The 20,175-nt window shown below is 32.6% G+C and overlaps 3 protein-coding genes across 3 annotated transcripts; 1 reads left to right on the forward strand and 2 right to left on the reverse strand.

Moving 5' to 3' along the window:
* The first annotated feature begins 722 nt into the window (after positions 1-722).
* On the forward strand, positions 723-4,658 carry LOC118030486 (putative RING-H2 finger protein ATL61). The gene is made up of 3 exons (XM_035034619.2): positions 723-1,337; positions 1,953-2,044; positions 3,734-4,658. Exons 1-3 carry the CDS (start codon positions 1,179-1,181, stop codon positions 4,161-4,163), a joined length of 681 nt encoding a protein of 226 aa, XP_034890510.1. The 5' UTR covers positions 723-1,178; the 3' UTR covers positions 4,164-4,658.
* Positions 4,659-8,449: 3,791 nt separating this feature from the next.
* LOC118030487 (cytochrome P450 77A3) lies at positions 8,450-10,369 on the reverse strand. The gene has a single exon (XM_035034620.2). It carries the CDS (start codon positions 10,198-10,200, stop codon positions 8,656-8,658), a length of 1,545 nt encoding a protein of 514 aa, XP_034890511.1. The 5' UTR covers positions 10,201-10,369; the 3' UTR covers positions 8,450-8,655.
* A 6,528-nt stretch (positions 10,370-16,897) lies between these two features.
* On the reverse strand, positions 16,898-19,847 carry LOC118030488 (trihelix transcription factor PTL). The gene is made up of 2 exons (XM_035034621.2): positions 19,202-19,847; positions 16,898-18,400 (listed from the first exon to the last, which is right to left on the reverse strand). The coding sequence occupies exons 1-2, from the start codon at positions 19,669-19,671 to the stop codon at positions 17,155-17,157; spliced, it is 1,716 nt and encodes a 571-aa protein (XP_034890512.1). The 5' UTR covers positions 19,672-19,847; the 3' UTR covers positions 16,898-17,154.
* Positions 19,848-20,175: the final 328 nt, after the last annotated feature.

The following is a 20,175-nucleotide window of genomic DNA, read 5'->3' on the forward strand; positions in this document are numbered from 1 at the left end:
AAAATAATTATTTTTCAAAATATATTAAATATATATGAAAAATTCACATTGAATGCTATGGTACAAATATATCCACAGCTATTGAAGAAAAAATCTACTCAGTAAACAAAAGAATTATGGGGAAAATCTCAAGAGTAAAAAAATAAAAATAAAATTAATTCAAGGACTTCTTATCGCATCTATAACATAAGTGATAAAACATTCGCTATTTGTCACATAAATTACGTATTGGTAATCTAATAATTAAAAGGAAACTAAATGCCATCACAACTTATAAAACATGAAACATAAAGAAAACCTTGTTTTATCCGTGAATAAATGGACACTATTATTTTACCACAAAGAGTGACGCTACCAAATATTTTAGTCTATTTAGGAGTGTGGTATAAATTATTTTTTAATTGAAAATATATATTTTTAATTTTTAATTATTAACATCAACACATCAATTTTTTAAAAAATATTAAAAAACTAATTTTAAATAAAAAAAATTAAATTTCAGATAAATACACTTCATTCTATTAAAATTTAAAAGTACATATTGCAATAGAATAGTAGAAAAAATTAAAAAAAATGTTATCTATTTACTTGAAGAAATGAAAACAAAAAATAGCATTTTTCTTATGTGTATTTATAAAATTCGCGTACCCTTCGAGTTCATATTGGATTTATAATTTTTTACCGGTTAAAACACCCACCTCAAAATAAAAATAAAAATACGAAAAAGAAAAGAAAAAAAACATACACACACCTGTGATCTACACATCGAAGATTAGATCCCATAATCCCCCACAAATCTCTCTCCTTAATCTGCCTCTCCCCCACCCTCCTCTCCCTCCCAAAACACAGACAAGAGCTCTTCCCTTTCCAGAAGGGATTTTTTTTTTCAGTCACTTCAACAATAAAACAGTCAGTTACTTTTTTGCGTCTTCTCTGATAACTTCCCCTCTTGTTTCCTCCCACATTTCATAGAAACAGAAGAAGATTCATGAATCCTCACACTATAAACTTCCATTTCTATTTCTTGTGTCAAGATGAGGCCTTTATTTCTTGCTGCTTTTCTAAGTGTAGAATCAGATCAAGGATTGTGTAAAGAGATTGAGAAAGATAAAGGGTCTTGTTGATTTTGAGTTCTTGAATATAAGTGAGTGAAAAAGATTGGAACTTTACATCTAAAAATGATAGCTTCAGGGATAAATTTGGTGATGACAGTAATAGGATTTGGTGTAAGCACTATGTTTATAGTTTTTGTTTGTACTCGCCTTCTCTGTGCTCGGATTCAGTTGAATGCTTCAAGAAGAGCTTTTCCTATTGCTTCCAGATCTAATCTTAGCTTAGTAAGCACTTCCCTTTGGTTTTCAGCACTGTTTCTATATTTAGTTGGTTGTTATAATGTGTTTTCTATGATTTTTTGTGTAAAATGAAGTGGGTTTTATATGGTTTTTGGTGTTGGAATTGAATGAGTGGAGTTGGATTTTAGCTTCTTTTTTTCCCCAGTTTTTAATTGGGTTTCATTTATCTGTTTGTCTAATTTTGGATATTTTGATTATTCATTTATTGTACTATGGAAATTAATGTGGGCTTGTTTTATGGTTTTTTGTTTTGTAATTCTGTGAGTGGAGTAGGCTGGATTTTAGCTTCTAAAGCTGGAGTTTTTTTGTTTTTTTAACTGGGTTTAGTTTCCTGTGTTTGTTTAAATTTGGATATTTTATTTGTGGCAATACAAAGTCAAGTACCAAATTAATTGTCTTTAAGCAAAAATTGGAACTGGCATATTGAACAATAGAGTGTGATATAAACGTACTTAATGTGAGGCAAAAAGTCCCATTTTTTGTAAAAAAATACAATTTAATCTTTGACATTTGGTTTTTTCATTTGCTGAATAGAGTTTTGTTTCATGGGGTAATTGTTTGTCTAGGAGCTTAACTGTTAATTTTTGACATGTGTTACAGTTGGAACGAGGTGGTCTTGAGCATGTATTTGTAGCAAACTTTCCAACCAAGAAGTACAATGATAAGATTTTCTCAGCTTCAGAAGATGCCCAGTATGTTCTTCCTTCCCTGCTCTATTCCTTTTTAGTATTATTGGTTTTGGTTTTTATGCCATGATTTTGTATGAAATAGATAATTTTCCTAGTTTTCGAACCATGTTGGCTTAAGTTGTCATTACAGTGAAGAATATGCAGTGCCAGTAATATTGTGTTATGATTTTTTATTTTTTATTTTGAAGGTTTCATCCATTTGTAATTCTATTTTTGAAAGATGTTTAGAACAGGGTGTGGAGGTGTAAGATTGATGATTTCTTATAAATTTTAGTTTTCTTCTAATATAAACTTTGATTTAGTTGTGGCTATCTTGTATGAGACAGACTAAGCACGCATTTGTGCTGGGATCTCTTTTTCATGTTTATTTATTTATTTATTTTTATTGTACTCTCTGTTTGACTGAGCAGAGTTTCTGAAACCTTATCGCTAAATGTTTGGAGTGGTATGACTGGGATGAAATTCTCTCAGTGCACAAAAACCTTTATTTAGCTATCTTGCGGTGTTCTGTTTTTCTAACTGTAGATGCTATCTTCTTACACCAGTCTTGCAGGTGATATTTAACTAATGTTGCTTAATAAAACACCACCTTCTCTCCCAGGCCTTTGACGCTTGATTGATCGGTCAAAAATTATTTAAAATGTTTCCACAAGGCACATGGAATTTGAGGCGGGGCTTGCTAACAATTAACTAATGGGAATTGGACCTCGGATGCTCGTGGTTGTTTTTTCACCCCTTGACAGCAGGAAAAGAAAAGAAAAGAAAAAAACGGTGGTATTCAGAAGGACTGGCTCACTATTTGAGTTTTGATTGAAGCAACCTTTGAGCTTTGGGGAATCCAATTTGCCTGACCTTGATAAATTATGAAAGTTGTGGCGAAATAGAAGAATTTTTCTGCTCCATTTTTTGGAGTACCCAAACTTGCCTTTTCTTTTCGTTTTTTCTAGCATAATTCACCAGTTCAATGTGGGTGACAATAACCTCTGTGATCTTCATGAGGAAGTGAAAACAGAGGGTTGGGCGATAGGAATTGTTGAGAAAGGGGTTACTCTGTTGGATGTGGAGCCTCAATTCTCCTAAAGACAATTTTGCTCATCTGAAGTGGAAAGGCATGAAACTGGTTGTATGTGTGCACTTATAAATGAATCTTTAACTCCTAAACAACCAAACCTTCTCGCTTGGTTATGTTTTCATTGGTCATAAGCCATCCTTTTGTTAATACTAGTTGCGTGATGCTGTGAAAAAGTTTCAAGAAATACGATTCATTTATACTTTTTAGTTTGTGACAGTGCTCCTTTAGAGGGCTTAATTTATTTTCTGAACCTTTTGTACGCATTCTAACTGGTACACTTAGTGCTGGAACCCTTTTTTTTGTTGTCACTGAAATCCTCACGATTATATGTTTGTTTTTCTTCAGAATTTTTTTAATTGGTTCATTTTTACTATAATTTTTATTTTGCTCTATTTTTGGTCACATGAACCTCCTTCCGAGGAAGCATCTAAAAGTAGGTTGACATCATATTGGTAATTGGATCATCATGACAGATAGCAGCCGGGTTTCAATTGCACCCTGTCCATGTTGTCTCTTTAGCATATTGGTTTCCACTTGGATTTGAGTTGTTTATCTTCACAGTTCACCGTATCCTGCCATTTCACAATTTTCTGCTAATAAGTTGTGGTTTTATGTGGCAGATGCACAATTTGTCTTGCAGAATATCATGGCGATGATATATTGCGGATTCTCCCCTACTGTGGGCACTCCTTCCATGTGACCTGCATAGACATATGGTTGCAACAGCATTCCACTTGTCCTATTTGTCGAATATCATTGCGTGAATTTCCTGAGAAAAAGTGTGTGATGCAACCCCTGTCCAGTTCAGCTATCCGTTCTCGATATGGCACAGAGACATTTGATTCCCATTCTTATAACTATATGTTAACTGAGCATGGGATTTCACCTGGATCAATCAACAACCATGGGATGGACCCCATTCAAGATAATCATTGTGCATCTGATGGTGATGAAGAAGAAGGCGGGGAGAATTCACCCCCCTTGACCGAGAGAAATCAGATTGCAAAAGACATAGCTGACAAGCAAGTAGAAAGCCCGTCAAATCCCTAGATACTTCAGAAGAGTCAAAATGTAAGCTGCATTCATTAGGTTTTCCAATTTTACAGGGTCCAAATATGGGTATATAGAGTGAAAAAAGTTGGAATGCCATTGGAACAACTCCCAGAAAGTTCATTGTTCTTCTCTCGTGGCTTACTGTAAATATTGCAAAAGTCATTTGTTGATCAATTTTCCCCTTCAAAATGGTTGATTTCTGGGCAGTTTTGTTAGTTTCGGTTGTGAAATAGAATCTGATGAAGAAATGCCTCTCCCCCTCTCATACAAGTGTAACTGCAGCGATCTGTGTACACAGAAACACATCAGATGTAGATAATCCTACCTTTCTTCCCAATGTTTCTTTCATTGGACTTTTCACAAGACGCAACCCTTGTGGGGTTTGCAACTCTGATATGCTCTACATGTCTCCTGCTTTAGAATATGTCTGGATTGTTTATAAAGCTACTACTAAGCAGCTCATTTGTTGTGAAGATTGTAGATTTGACTGGAGCACCTGATCTTGCCTTTTGGTACCTTTCTATTCAGGCCTGTCTTTTCAATATTTTTCTTGTATGCATAGAGAATGTTTGTAATAACATATATTTTTCAAATAATTTTTTATGCTGAAATATATATTTAATAATATTTTTTTTATTTTTTAAAATTATTTTTGATATTAATATATTAAAACAATTCAAAACATGTAAATTATATTAAATTTTAATAAAATAAATAAATTTTTTAAGACCGTGTTTTCCAAACGATTCCAAGGTCACGTTCTGTGTTCTTTACTTCTCTTGTCTCCTTGTGAACAAGAGTGAAAATGTTATCATTAGAGGAAGCATCATAATTGGATCTGGAGGCCCTTCTGTCCCCATGGATAGTTTTGGAGGGCTAATCTTTTAATGGCAACAAACGGCAGAAAGCTGAAAGATTTGGTTTCTGTTAACCTAGCAAAGATCCTACCACCATTTGTTTGCGTTTACAATTGCGTATGATTATGTTTTATAAGTATTTTTTTGTATACAAATAAAAATCAAATAATTTTTTTTTAATGCTTTTGATGTGCTAATTTCAAAATTTTAAAAAATAAAAAATCACATTTTCAAAAGAAAAGTATTTTTACAAAGTATTATCATGCATCATGATTCTAATCACAGTAGCACACGAAGTGCGCAATGGAGCTAAGTAACAAGAAGAAAATATAAAGAAAGCACATCCAGGAATATCGAACTCTGTGAAAACATCATGTCAGGGCCAAACTTGGGGAATCTTTAAACTACAGGGACCAAAGTGGAACTTAGTTGAAACCAGAAGGGCTAAAACATCTAACATTTGCAGAACGTGTTGTTTGTCAGGAATTCTATATTATATTGTGAAATCTGTGAAGATCTGTGGGAGGTTGCTCTTTCTTCAGTTGCTTTCATACACAGGTTGTCTGTGTGGGTGCATAAATAGTGGCTTTGCAATGACCATGTTCCCTGTCTTTAATTCTTCTCTCTTTCTTTTTATTTGATTTACGTGGGTGTCCTGGCCAGTTTGCGCGTACCATGACTAATCCTATGGCTCACTGAACATCCTGCAAACTCAATGAGCATGTAAGGCATCGCGGGGGTGACAGGCGTGCACGGTGAAGTTTCAACCCAGGATGCAGAGGAAGGGAACAAACCCCTTCAACCTCTAGGGCAAGACCTCAAGTACTAATTCTTCTCTTTCTATGCAAGTGTTGTTGTGTCTCAAAACAAAGCCATTTATGCTTTTATTTTCTAGTTTTTAATAATTTCGTATATCCAATATGGAAATCCCCCTCTTTTCTTTGATTTCTTTTTTTTTTTTAATTAACGTGGATGTTTGAGTCATCTTCCACGTACTTCGACTAATTTCATGAGCTTTAAAGTTAACGATCATGTAAGTTAAAAAAATTTGATTTACATGAGGTTTGTGAGACTTGAATTGATAATCTTTAAAACATAAACTCAAAGCTTAGCCAATTAAACTATATCTCTCAAGATTTTCTTTGTTTGTTTCTCTTGTTTTATTATGGACATTAAATTTAATTTATGAGTCAACTTGTCGAAGTTTGAGAGAATAAACCCGTGACAATTAAATTTGTTTTTGAAGCCCAAACAATATCTTATTAAAATTTTTTAAGGAAAGTAAACAAAGTTTTTAACCAATCATGAATGAATCTACTGAATGATGTTTTGAGTTAATTTTTTTAGACCTGATTTATGGTAAATTAAATTAATTGATTCTGAATTAAGCTATCGAATGATAAAATTTTATAACACACTTTTTACATCCTTGTCCAGGCTGTTTTCTTAACATCAAAATCACTGAATCATAGCCCTAACTATTTAGATTAAATCCTTCTTTGATTGTTTGAATTTTAAAGAAATCACGTCCACACGATGATTCTCAATAAATTATGTTCTTTCAATGTTTTACAAGGAAAACAACCTTGTGGTTTGAAATTTTTTTTAAAATGATTTCTGAATTGATATATTTTTTAATATTTTTAATATTATTTTAATATGTTTTTAATTAAAAAAACATTTTAAAATCACACAATAAATTGTTTAGCATTGCCTTTTGAAAATGATTTTGAAAAAATTTATCTTTTTTTAAAAAAAATTAATATGTTTTTAATATTTTCAGATTATTTTGATGTATTGTTAAAAATAATTTTTTAAAAATAAAAAAAATAATTTATTTTAATATATTTTAAAATAATAAATATTTAAAAAATAATAAATACCACGTTCTCAAATACAGTCATAGTAAAAACCGAAAGAAATATGATTTACATATCAAATAATTAAAGAGAAATCCCCTCAACATCCAGCTCCAGGAGTCCAGGTACAAGATGGACCCGTACAGCACGCGGATTCCAGGGGCTGAAAAAGCGGATTCATGAATGCAAAAGCCTTCCTTCACAAGGACATCAATTTCTCGAAAATTTCTTCAAATTACAGAGAGAAATAGATAAAGTAAGAAAATAACATCCGGGTACCTCAAAAAGTAATATAAATCCAATCATCTATTAAAAAATTATTTTTCTTAATTCATTCTCTTTTATTTATTTATTTATTTTTCTCCCTTTTATATTTATAAATAATCATAGCTCGAATATAGCTTAAAGTAGTCATGCCGAAGTCCAAAAAGTGTGGTCTATTCTAATTAATGTGCCAACAAAATATAGTTGTGATAATTAAATGGGCCGTCTACTTTGTGATAAATTTATGGGTGGTCCTGAGCAGCTACTTATTTTATGAATTATTAGTTAGGCCTCTGCACTGATTAATCCCAACCTATCACCATAATATCATATATACTAACATTTTTGGCCTCATCAGAAAATAATAAATAATCCATGCTATATCCCTAAACACCTTTTCACCTAATATGATAAATCATACCCAGAAAACCTAAATCATTGATTGAAATCGAATATAAAAAACGTGTTTGAGGAGTGTGGTTATGGTTGTTTTTCAAAGTGTTTTTTACTTAGAAAAATATACTAATAATATTATTTTATTTTTTAAAAATTATTTTTAAGATCAGTATATCAAAATGATTTAAAAACATTAAAAAATATATTACTTCAAAAAAAAAAAATTTAAAATTTTTTCAGAAAATGTTTTTAAAAACATTTCCAAATACCCTCTAAATATAGTTTAGGATGTAGTTCTTATGAGTTAGTCGGCGATGGTCATAATATATATTTCAATTTTATGAAAAAGATCTTCGTCGTTAATTTCAAAATCTTTCCTTGCAAGATAATAAGATAATCTAGTGAGTCCATTTGTTAGGACGAGGAGGACGAGGAGCATCTGTGTCATATTTCAACTGTCAGTGAAATTTCCTGCATCTCGCTTCTCAAATCAGCGGGGATCAAAAAGAATTCTATTGGATTCAACCATAACCCCACAATGAAATTCATTGATGTATAGAAGTAATTATAGAGATGAGGCTTTTGAAAAAAAATCTGAAAGGCTCCATAGGTTTGTAGTTGTTGGATAAACACCCGTTCATGCCAGCAACAGATTCGGCTAAATGCTTCTTTGAGACACGAGCAGTTGTCTACCCTGCCGGAGATCAGGGGCGGAGCCAGGATATTAGGAGGTTTGGGAGGTCCCCCCCCCCCCCCGGGCCCCTGCCAGCCACCCCCTGCCTCCGCCCCTGCGGAGAAGAGAGCTGGTGAATATACGCTAAGATAGATTCTTTGTCCGCAAACGATCAGGGTGTCAAGAAATATAGTCCAGGATGCTCGAGAAGGGTGCACGCACAAACACAGGAACTATACAGAAGACAATTAAAATGGAAAAGACTTCTATAATTCTCATAGGGCATAATATGCTTGCACCATTGTTCTTGACTTAATTAACGACATCAAAATGAAGAATTAATAACATAATAGTTATAGAAATCACAAACGTTTCTAGGCAGGACACTAATTAATTAGTGCCATTATATATAATCAACTCGTCGCAGGATCACAGCTTAATTAAACTCTAGGCTTGATCATAGCTCTGAGGCTATTCTTCATAGACACAGTAAACTCCAACTTCCCAGAGAAATCCAACTTGCTATTAGGTGGATAAGCAGTCCATTCAAATTCTTGAACCATTCTTGCAATCATCAGGTGAAGGTGCACAGTGGCCAGCCCTAAACCAGGGCATATCCTCCTCCCCACACCAAAAGGCATCATCTTCACCCCTGTAACTCCTGTAATATCGGCATCCTCTCCGTCGGAAATGAATCGATCCGGGTTGAATTTTTCAGGATTGTTCCACAATTTTGGGTCCTCTCCTATTCCATGAGAGAAAAATTCAACACTTGCATCAAGTGGTATATCATACCCTGCCAATGTCGTCGGCTTGGTAACTGCATGACTTAGAACAAAATAGGTAGGAGGGTGTTTACGTAGCAATTCTTTTACTACTGCATGCAAATACTCCATTTTCTCTACATCTTTCTCGTCCACTTTTCGATCACCGACAGCTGATTTTATCTCATTGTAGAGCTTCGTCTGAACCTCGGGATTGGAAATTAGCTGTGCAATGCCCCATTCGACAGCGGTCGCTGTAGTGTCAGTCCCACCGTTGAGGAACTCCGAGCAAAGAGTGACGAGCTCTTCATTACTTGGAGTTGATTTCCTTCCTTCGACTGTTAGGTCAAAAAGGGTATCCAGGTATGAAAATGACATCGCCGATTTGTCTGATCCAGGGTTTCGGACTGCATTCCTTCGCTTTTCGATGAAGGAAACCATGAAATTTACTTGCGCTTTCCTTACTTCAGACGCCCTCTTTCTTTGCTTGGAGAAAAACAGACTTAAAATCGGAAGGAAGTCATCAATTCTTGGATCAAGAACGATCAAGACTGACTTCATTACCTGATCCATTTTCTCAATGGTCTCATCATCCATTTCAATACCAAAACACATGGCTAGAAGTATGCAAAACACTGCAAACCGGACATTTTTAATCACCCAAACAGCTCCACTATTAGCCTCAGCTTCGGTTCTTAGCCGATTAATAAGTGTCTCCATTGCACTATCTCTTGCGTTACGAAACTCCTTGATCCTACTTGAACTAAGCATGTTTTGCACCATGTTTCGCCTCAGCGACCGCCATACCGAACCATAAACTGCCGCATTGACACTGAACTTATTGCAGCTAAAGATGGTTCTTGTTGGGTTTTCCTTAGGCCTAGATGCAAAGCAAGCACCCCTTTCAATAAGCGCCTCGTGGGCTAACTTCGCATCGCTGATGATGATCATTGTTCTTGTTCCCATTTTAAGAGTGAAAATTGAACCATATTTCGAACGTATATCATCAACATAATCAAAGAAAGGCTTGCCTGATTGAGCAACTTGGAAAAGATTCCCAACAATAGGCCAACCGGGTGGACCTGGAGGGAGGTGTGAGCGTTTGGATTTGGGTTTTCGAGAAAGCAGGAAAATGAGGCCTGAAATGAACAGGGCAAGAATGGTAAAGAAGAGATGATAGTAAGGATCAAGAGTTGCAGAACTAAAACTGAGAAGAGACATTGTGTTTGTTCTAAGGAGAGATGAAAGGGGGAGACGTGAATGATGCTGGACTGATGTGGTTTTTGGAGAAGAAAGTCTATAAGAATGGCAAGAGCATGAAATTGCAGGTGGGATTTCAATAATGAACACGACGTTTGCTAGAGTACATACATTATTCGGGTGGGTGGTTGTTAACTGATAAAGCTTATCGCGCATGTTCAAACAATCGACAACCCTACTTGATGCTAAGAAGTTATGATCGGTAAGACCAAGGACGATAAATACCAGAGACCCCACTAGCTAGCTTGCTGTATACAATGATGCTTTTCAGACACGGACAGGGAGAACCACTTCCAGCTTCTATTAAATGTTTGCAACTAATGTAGGTAGTAAAACGACAAGGGGTTTCCTCACTTGAATTTTTTGTTCTTTTTTTTTAAAAAAAAAGGAGCATTAGTTGAAGTCATTTTCTACTATATGATATATATAATATATGTTTCAAGGAAACCGTTACCCCTAGATCCTGATTTTTTTTTTAGTGTATTAAGATACTGTTTGGAAATGAGTTTTATCTTATATTTTATTAAAATTAATTTTTTAAATATTTTTTATATTATTTTGATATGATATTAAAAATAAAAAAAATATTATAAAAATATTTTTTTTATAAAAATTATTTTAAAAAACAACTATTTAAATAATAAATTAATAAAGTTATAGATATAAAAAAATTAATTAGACCGAGCCTAGGGAGGTAATTGATCGTTAATTGATATACAAACCATGTGGGTTTCTGTTATTTTTCTTCAATTATTTTTTTTCACCACTTTGTTATTTATGACATCGGCTATGGACAGGGAGGAGGGTGTTTTTTTTTTTTTTTAATATCCCAGTATATACATTTTTGGGGGACAAAAAGTAAGTTTTGTTTTTAAGGATCAAACTGATTTTCTTTTCAAAGGACCAAACGTATCATTTGTTTTAGAAGGAGAAAGCTAAATCTCTATCTTTGCAGCGTTGAAACATGTCAGGAAACAAGTAATTTAAGGGGGGATATGTTGAGATTTTCATTTTTTGGGAATTAAATTAAAACCTTGTTGAGAAAAGGGACTAAATGTGCTGCATTACTAAGTCTGGGGCCTAGGGGGACAAAGTCGGCCCACCTTGGATTCGGCCACGTAAATGCACAATTGATTGATGATGAATGTGCTCTCTTTTGAATTATATATATATATATATATATATATATATATATATATATATATATCCTAAAGATTCGGTGGCTAATTAATCTTTTCTGTTGTCGGTGATTTGTCGACGTGGTAGAAAGATTACGTTTTATTTGCCCGTTTCTCTCTTGTTATTGTGTTGCCTTCTATATATATATATATAGGTTGATATCAAAAATAAAATTTTAAAAATAAACAAAATTATTTTAATGTATTTTTAAATAAAAAACATTTTAAACCACAATCGTTATTATATTCTTGAAAACAAATTTTTTTATAAAACCAAAACAAAGTTCTTCGCAACACGATAATATAACTAATTTTATAATATAAATTGAGTATCTTAATAATACAAATATCGTAATTGTGAATCACTAACTAGAAATAAAAAGAAAAGTATCAACTACAATCAAAAGATGAGGTTCTGAAGGTCTAACAAAAACGATTTGTTAACAAACTATAATGCTGAAAAAAGATAAATAACGAGATGGTGAACTCAACATTTTAGTTAATAAATAACATTTAATATATGTATATGAGGTAATACAGTAATGTGTGTGTGTGTGGCTTTAATTTCTTACATAAAAGTTTCTTAAATAATTCACAATAAGAATATCATAAAGTATAGCTCGTTGAAAAATTAACATGCAATGAGCATGAATATTTGTACTGTGGATGATCAGTTGCCACAAGTTGGTGATTTTCCCGATCAACCAGAGTTCAAATACGATGTGTATAAAAATTAACACTACCTTGATATTACATTTATTTTAACCGGCATATCATAGGTTCATATCATAATCACACAGATAAATTCATATATCAAAGCTCAACTCATGACATCAATCAAATGAGAAACTATCAATACACAAGTACATAATGATTCATATCAATGATTCATTTTAGTAGGTGATTATGCTTAATTATAAACAAGAACTAAATAACAATATAATAATTATAAAGAAGCACCATTAATTTAATATTAACAATTTAAATATTTATATTAATACAATAAAATACAGAAAATTATATGCTCACTTGACCCAAAAATATAAATAACACGTAAGCAGATTCTGAAGGCAACCATATTGATATCATACATGTACAATAACAAAATTATCTGAAAATAGAAAGAGATATACTAAAAAATGACTCCGAAAGAATGTACAATTTAATTTAATACACTCAACTTATAGTCCAACTCATATTCCTATATATTTATAAACCAAATTGGTCCTTTTTTCCAACAATCAAACGGTTTCCTGAAATCTAACTCAAATGAAAAAAAATCATAAAACTTGATAATTATTTATTAATAAATCTCAATTATTAATCAAACCAGTTTGAAAAACTAAAATTATAGTCAGGGTTCAATCTGAAATTTTCTCATACTTTTAGAGGTTAAGATTGTGATTTTGCCAAATTAAAAGACCAAACTGAAAATGTTATAAATTCATAACTATATTTATTTTACATATAGTTCACCCTTTTTGTACATAATCTTGAATTATTCTTGAAGGATCAATTTATATATTTTTTTTAAAGTTTAAGAACTAAACTGTAAATTCCTAGAATTACAGGACTAAACTGAAATTTCATCATCTTCAACCCTGAGACCATACTCTCTAGATTTCCATCAAGGATTTTTTAAAAAATTTCTCAATATTCTTACACCCAATATGTCAATTAAACTAATTAATCTCAAAATTATTATTCATAATAAAATCATCTAAAATTTATTCAATTAAACTATTACCCACTACAATTTATTCATAGCATTCCAATAAACTCATCGATCAAACCCAAATCATAATCTTCAAAACTGTAATCTTCAAGTAATTCATAATCTTAATTAATATCAACAATTATACACATTAAAAACATAAATCTTATATTTAAAATTTATTTTCTCTTACTCTTTTTTTTCTTCTTTTATCTTTGGTTCTTTCTTTTCTTCTTCTTACGGTTCCCACTCTTCAAATCTGAGACTTCCTTTTTTTTTTTTTTTTTATTCTTCTTTTTATATTAACCAATTCTTTATTCAACTACTAAAATGTCCTTCATCTATTTATACATAAAACATCCTCTTCCAGGGGTATTGTTGTCATTTTCTATTAAACATTTCTTTTTTTATTTCAAAATATTACACCAAATTTGTCTATATATATGCAAAATATACTTGATGTGGACAATTCTTAATCCAATTCAAGAGATGTTGGGATATAAATAGTTTATCCTTGCCCTTCCTATATGAGATATGTTAGGTTTGCTCATAAAAACCTTAATTGATAGGTTGTATTATAGGCAGATATTTTTAGACAGTTAAAATGAAGAAAAGACCCCCCCTTTCTCTTTCGAGATTGACAGACTAAAAATGATGACACTTACGTTTTGTACCAAAATGTTATTTTTTTCTAAAATTAAAAGTATTGGCCTTCTAATAGCAAAAAAAAAAACGAGGGATTAAAATGTACTTTTCAAACAACTCGTAAAACCACCACCTATATTACCGAAGTTATTCACTATAATCAATTATCTTGCAATTTAACTGTTTATATATATAAAAAAAAAACATTGCAATTGGATGTTAATTTGAACTTAAAAGAGCTTTAATCGTGTAAAATAAATTTTAAGAACAAAATTGATTTTTTTTAAAAGCACGGCCTTTTTAGTTTCTTTTAATGTATAGTGTTTTTTAAAAATATTTTTTAATTAAAAATATATTAAAATATTTTTTAAAATTTTATTTTTACATTCGACACTAGTATAGTAAAACCATCGAAAAACATTAAAAAAACTTCAATTTATTTTTTTGAATTAATTTTTTATATATGTACATAAAAAAAATTCTAAAAACACATCAAAAAAAATAATATGAAGAAAAAAAATAAATTCAAATTGTTGTTGTTAATTCAATTCAACAACACAAAAATATCCATCCCATAAACTGCTCGGTGCACATAGTCCAGATTAATTATTTAAGAGAGACAATCAATTAGTCAATCAATTAATTACTTGCATAGGCAATTAATGATACAAATTAAGACATCAATTCCGCACAATTGTTTTTTTTTTAAAATATGACTCACCAAGTAACCATAATTCAAAACAACTTCATCGCGTAAACAAACATACACTAAATAGTAATCTCCTCAGCCTCAGATCCAAATGAAGAAATAATGGATTAAAATGACATAAAAAAAATATTTAAACCAATATTTGATTATTGTCTCGAAAACATAATAAGGAAATAGTGGAAATAAAAATGACATATTATCATGCAACTTGTATTTTTAAAATACATAAATTTATTTTTAAATCATCTAAAATACATAGTTATTTTTTGTTTATCCTTATCTCTTTAATCAAATATATTCTGTTTTTATTGTTTATTTTTAATCCTAAAAAAATAATACATTATATATATATATATATATATATTGTCTATTTTCTTCATCAAAGATAATATTCTCAATCAAAAGGAAAATTGTTGTTGGATTAAAATCTTACAAGAATATGTTAAAAAAAAAAACTTACGAGATGGCGGGGGGTGGGGGGGAAGAGTTGATGGACTTTTATGTTGGGGAGACAGCTCAATGAAATCCGAAGAAAGGTTAGGGTAACAGGCCTTGAAATAGCCCACTAATTTGGGCCCAAGGAGTTTATTGATGGCTTTTAGAAAGGCCGGCAGGCCTTTTATAATCTTTAGCTGCATCGATCAAACCGCTAATTTAGTCCGTATTTTTTTCAGCATTTGAATTTAAGATATTTTTCATGGAAATTTCAAATCTTAACCCTTAAGAAATTCTCCTTTGGACCTAAAGGAGGGGTAGAGATGGGAATAATATCCCTTTTCATTCCCTGAATTATTCGAAGTTTCTACAAGTTCATGCATGACGGTGATAGACTGATAGCAAATGGTATTTAGCAAACGGTATAGGCTTTAATTCCTCGGTTTTTTTTTTTAAAAAAAACGAAGAATAGGAACCAAAATCATGTTATCATGCTCTTTGTTTAACCCTCATCGAATTACTTTTATGTTAGACACGATTTAATAGATTGATTAGAAAAATTCAGGGTTTTTTCGAGGTTGAGTTTTTAGCTAAATTAAATAAAATATTAACTCAATTAAATTTAAAGTGTATTCGAAAACATAATATAAACAACGGTTTTTAAAATTTTATTTTATTTTTTTTAAAATAATTTTTTTTATGTTTGAAAATCGTTTTAATATGTTGTTAAAAGTGATTTTTTTTTTAAAAAAAAAACTCTATTTTAATATATTTTTAAATAAAAAACACTTTGAACTGCCACCAATTTCACAATCTCATCCACTCTTATTTAATGAATTTTTATTTGCTAGAAACGTAGTCCAAACTTGATAAAATTAACATTGAAAAAAAAAATATTATGTTTACAAGTATAATTTTAATAAAAAATAATTAATCTAAATTAACTCATTATTTTTATATGAACTATTATCATATAAAAATTATCATTAATAATATTATTATTAATTGATCACATGTGTTTCTTATATTACAATGCATAATATTTTTAAATTAAAAACATATTAAAATAAAAATTTTATTTGTTTTATTTTTTACATCAATTTATCAAAATCTTAACACTGTTATTATTATTATTATTATTAATTGATCACAGAGGTGTTTTTTATGTTACAATGCATAATGTTTTTTTTTTACATCAATTTATCAAAATCTTCTAAAAAAACCATTTTAATTTATTTGATAATTTGAAAGATTGTTTTTAAATAAGAAATTTTTGAAAAACAAGAAAAAGCCGTGAATACGAGCCCCGATATGGGTGAGGTGATGATTTGAAAGATGGGAAATCTACGTGTCCTATCAAGGACTGGAAGGATGAGAAATGAAGGTTCATAGCCAATTCAAGTCGTTTCATGTCGAAACCACCTTCCTTCCTTTTTTTCTTCTCTTTTTGGGCGGAGTTTCAAAAAGGAGCAGCCAGCAAATCAATCAAGCAGATTGTTTTATTCATAAGCGTGATCTCTAATAGAATTTCCCTTTGTTTTTTCTCCATGCATCATCGCATGCCATGGCTGTTCCTTTCTTTTCTTCTTTCTCTCATAAACGGACGAGAAAGGAACGTTTGGGAGATTGATAGGACTGGTTTATATATATATATATATATATATATATATATATATATATATTCCAACATGTCACTGATTAATTAAATATTTCGGTTTATATTAAATTGACATATATCTCGAACCAATAGAATCATGCACATTTTCAAACCCTAACCTATGTGCTTAATGTAAGCTTTGCAGGTATATACATGTTCAGACCTGCAAGCATCACTCTATATATATATAAGCACGAAATGGAAACCCATACCACTCATATTTACTTTTTTTTTAAAAAAAAAATTACAATAAAGTTCCCCATTAATTAGCTAAGCAACTGAAATAGAAATAAATGATTAATAAAAAAAATAAAAGATGATAAGAAAAACCCAAGGATCTATTGTTTTAGTAAAAACCCTAAGCCCTTTTGTTGTGACCATGAAAGACATTTCATGGTCTTATAATAAAAACTCCTTAGTCAGTTCTTACTTACACAAATGAACAACCTCACCCCCAAATGTCACACAATATGGAAATAAATAAATGTACCGTACGTCACCTTCTCATCAACAAGTTAATTAACATCTACATAGCTAATCAAAGAAAAAAAAACAGCTTAATTAACTAATTAATTAATTACTTGTTGTGCCATAGTTGCTGCTGGTTCTTCTCCTTGTTGAGCTTCAAGTCAAACTTATTAGTATTCCACAAATGCTGATCTCCGTCGTTTATTTGAACCTGAAAGCAGCTGTTATCATTGACTTGACTACCCACATAAGAGTTAGAAGGTGATGAATTCATGCCATTATAGGATTCAAGTTGCTGAAAATAATTGCTGGTCCTTAAATCCTCTTTACGCTTCTTGTTAGACTCTGTTGTCATGTTAAAGTAGATATTCATGCTCTCCCATTTCTCCCTGCAATCATCCACACTCCTATCATAGCCTAAACTAGCCATTTCTGCTGCTATCTCCTCCCATAGCCCTTCATTCGAATACCCATTCTCTTGGAATCTTGAGTCCATGGAAGTTCTGAGCTGTATGAAGCTCAGGATCTCGGGTTCAGTCCATGTAATGTTATTGAACTTGTCTTTCTGAATCTTCTTAGCACCAGCGCTGTCCGGGTTTTTGTTGTGCCTTTGAGTGGCTACTGCGATTTGCTCAACTGACGATGACAGTTCGAGTCCTTTCTCCGTATGTTTCTTCAAGGCTTCCATTAATGCAGCATCTCTAGCTTCAATCCATGCTCTCTCTTTAGCCCAAAACTCATGTTCCTGATCGAACCGAGCCAACTCTTGCTTTGTCCACTCTTCCTCTCGACACATTCTTTCATGCTCTCTATCTTCAATGGTCTTCAACATTTTCTCCATCCAGGCATCTTGTTTCTCCATCAACTTCCTCATTTGTGAGTCCACAAAGTCCTTAACCTTTAGCTTCCAACTCTTTTTAGGCCTCGCAAGACTTTGGCTCTCATTTATCCCTTTCTGTTTTTCCGTTGATCGGTTCATCATGTTGTAAGCAATAGCTGAAAGGTCATCATCATTGTTTTCTGATGAAGAAGTCTCAAACTCAGATGTGTTGGAGAAACTCAGACTCTCACTGTGCTTGTTTTCTTGAAATGTTTCTTGACTTTCTTGGTTGATTGTGTTGCTCATTGGAGCTTGGTAAAGAAGTGTGTTGTTAACAAAATGGGTTTCCGAGGCTGAAGCTTGATTGCTTGGCTCTCCATAAAGGGCTTCAAGCTGCCTAAAGAACCTATAATGCTTGCCATCTTGTCTCCCAGCTTTCCCTTCCTTGGTTTTCTTGTAGTACTTGTACAAGTTCTCAAACTTCTCTCTACATTTCTTGCCACTTCTCTGGTACCCGTGCTCCTCAGCCATGATTCTGAACATCAGTAAAGTCAAATTAACTCAATACTGCTTGTATGTGTGTACAAACAGACACACAGGTACAGATTTCAAGGAAATGAAAAACCTAAGCAGAAGTTCACGTATTCTTGTGCAGACAATAATGATGCTATTAATATAATGATTTGGCAATATTCAATAGTTGACTAACATACTCTCAACATTTCTCTCACACAAAAAGCAGTTAATTAGTTTACTGACCATCATTTTTAGTAATTAAAGTATTAAATACTCAAAACATTCTTCTTGGGATGTAATTAATGAAGATCCCACCAGCTAAGTTATCTTGTCTCTCTTTGAATTTTAAAATCATTAACTAGCTGTTAAAGGACTCCTCTCAAGAAGAAGAAGAAGAAGAGACTAGCTAGTATTTCCCATCATCCCCCAATTGCTACCGAGAGTTCATAACAGAAAATTAGCGAAGAGATTATGATACTGAGAACAAATGCTTCCTGTACTGATCACCACTACACACGCACAAAGACGGCTATTGAAAGGAAATCACGAAATGAACTCAAGAGAAGATTTTACAAATAAGCAAATAAAATTGCTTTAAATCCTGGGGCACGAGCCCTTAAAACACACAAGAAGAAGAAAAGAAAGCGAAGAAGGAGAAGGAATATCATCATCAATGTCCACTTGGTGACAAAACAAAACAAAAATTAGGGTTTCCTAATCCAGTATCTGCAATGCAAGAACAAGCCTGATAGAGTAAGAAATACTCAACAAAGGAAACAGGATATTTGCCCAAAAGGGCTTCGTAGAATTTATTTAGTACCTTGAAACCTCATCCCATAAAGGACCCTTTTGATTAGCCTCCTTGAACCGGGAATCAAGCCTAGATCTGATCTCAAGAAGAGTAAGAGTCTCTTGTCTTGGCCATCTACTATTATTTCCTCCATCATTTCCAATCCACCCAGCAGTAGTAGCACTTTCCATTTCTACTCCATATAGGGTACCAACACCAGCTGAACTACTAGTACCAATTGTAGCACTATTTGTAGTATTAATATTAGTGGCATTGGTGCAGTAACGATCATGATGCCCACCAAGCTTGACTAAACCACTTGACAACATTGCTTCATGGCCAACCATAATGGACTCAAAGTGATGAGTTTGCGGTGCTGCGAGATTCCTACTTTGAACAAAGAATGGCTCGCCCCCTTGCTGGGTTCCTTGAAAATGACTTCTTCCGGCCACCAGTTGCCGGAGATCTGGCATTCCGTACTGGTGGTGGTGTTCACTCATTTCTTGCTCCCACTAATCCCACTCCACTAGGTTTAGATAGCAAGAAAAATATACACTACAGACGAGAGAGATGTTTTCTTCTGGGCCTTCAAATTATAAAGAGAGATTAATTGACAAATTCGGAACTTTTTTCTTGGGGAGACAGGATCCGAGTCTACCGCAACTTTTCATCACTACTACTTCATTAACCTTTCTCTTTCTCTGTCTTTCTCTTTAGAGAGAGAAGGGAGCATTACGTAATGTGTATGGGCCAATCTGAGAGCGACAGATGTCAAAGAATTACACGAGGATGACAACCCACTATTCGAGCTCTGCTCACGTTACGCGTGTACAGTGTTTAGGATTTGACCTTTTGACCGACCATTTTGCTTCCTGTCCATAACATGATCAGTTTGGTACTCCAGGAGAGAAGACATGGCTAGCTAGCTCACTCAACCCTCAATCTGTTGCTTCAGGAAGCCCAAAGGTTTGCCAGCAATTTACTTCTATTTTGGGTTTCAATTA

This window comes from Populus alba, chromosome 8 (genome assembly GCF_005239225.2).
Source record: "Populus alba chromosome 8, ASM523922v2, whole genome shotgun sequence".
Taxonomy (NCBI): domain Eukaryota; kingdom Viridiplantae; phylum Streptophyta; class Magnoliopsida; order Malpighiales; family Salicaceae; genus Populus; species Populus alba.

Coding starts and splice junctions, on each gene's coding strand:
- LOC118030487 (XM_035034620.2), bottom strand. CDS start 10,200: ATGTCTCTTCTCAGTTTTAGTTCTGCAACTCTTGATCCTTACTATCAT.
- LOC118030486 (XM_035034619.2), top strand. CDS start 1,179: ATGATAGCTTCAGGGATAAATTTGGTGATGACAGTAATAGGATTTGGT. Junction 1,338..1,952: donor CCAGATCTAATCTTAGCTTA/GTAAGCACTTCC, acceptor CATGTGTTACAG/TTGGAACGAGGTGGTCTTGA. Junction 2,045..3,733: donor TCAGCTTCAGAAGATGCCCA/GTATGTTCTTCC, acceptor TTTATGTGGCAG/ATGCACAATTTGTCTTGCAG.
- LOC118030488 (XM_035034621.2), bottom strand. CDS start 19,671: ATGAGTGAACACCACCACCAGTACGGAATGCCAGATCTCCGGCAACTG. Junction 18,401..19,201: donor TTATGGGATGAGGTTTCAAG/GTACTAAATAAA, acceptor ACTGATGTTCAG/AATCATGGCTGAGGAGCACG.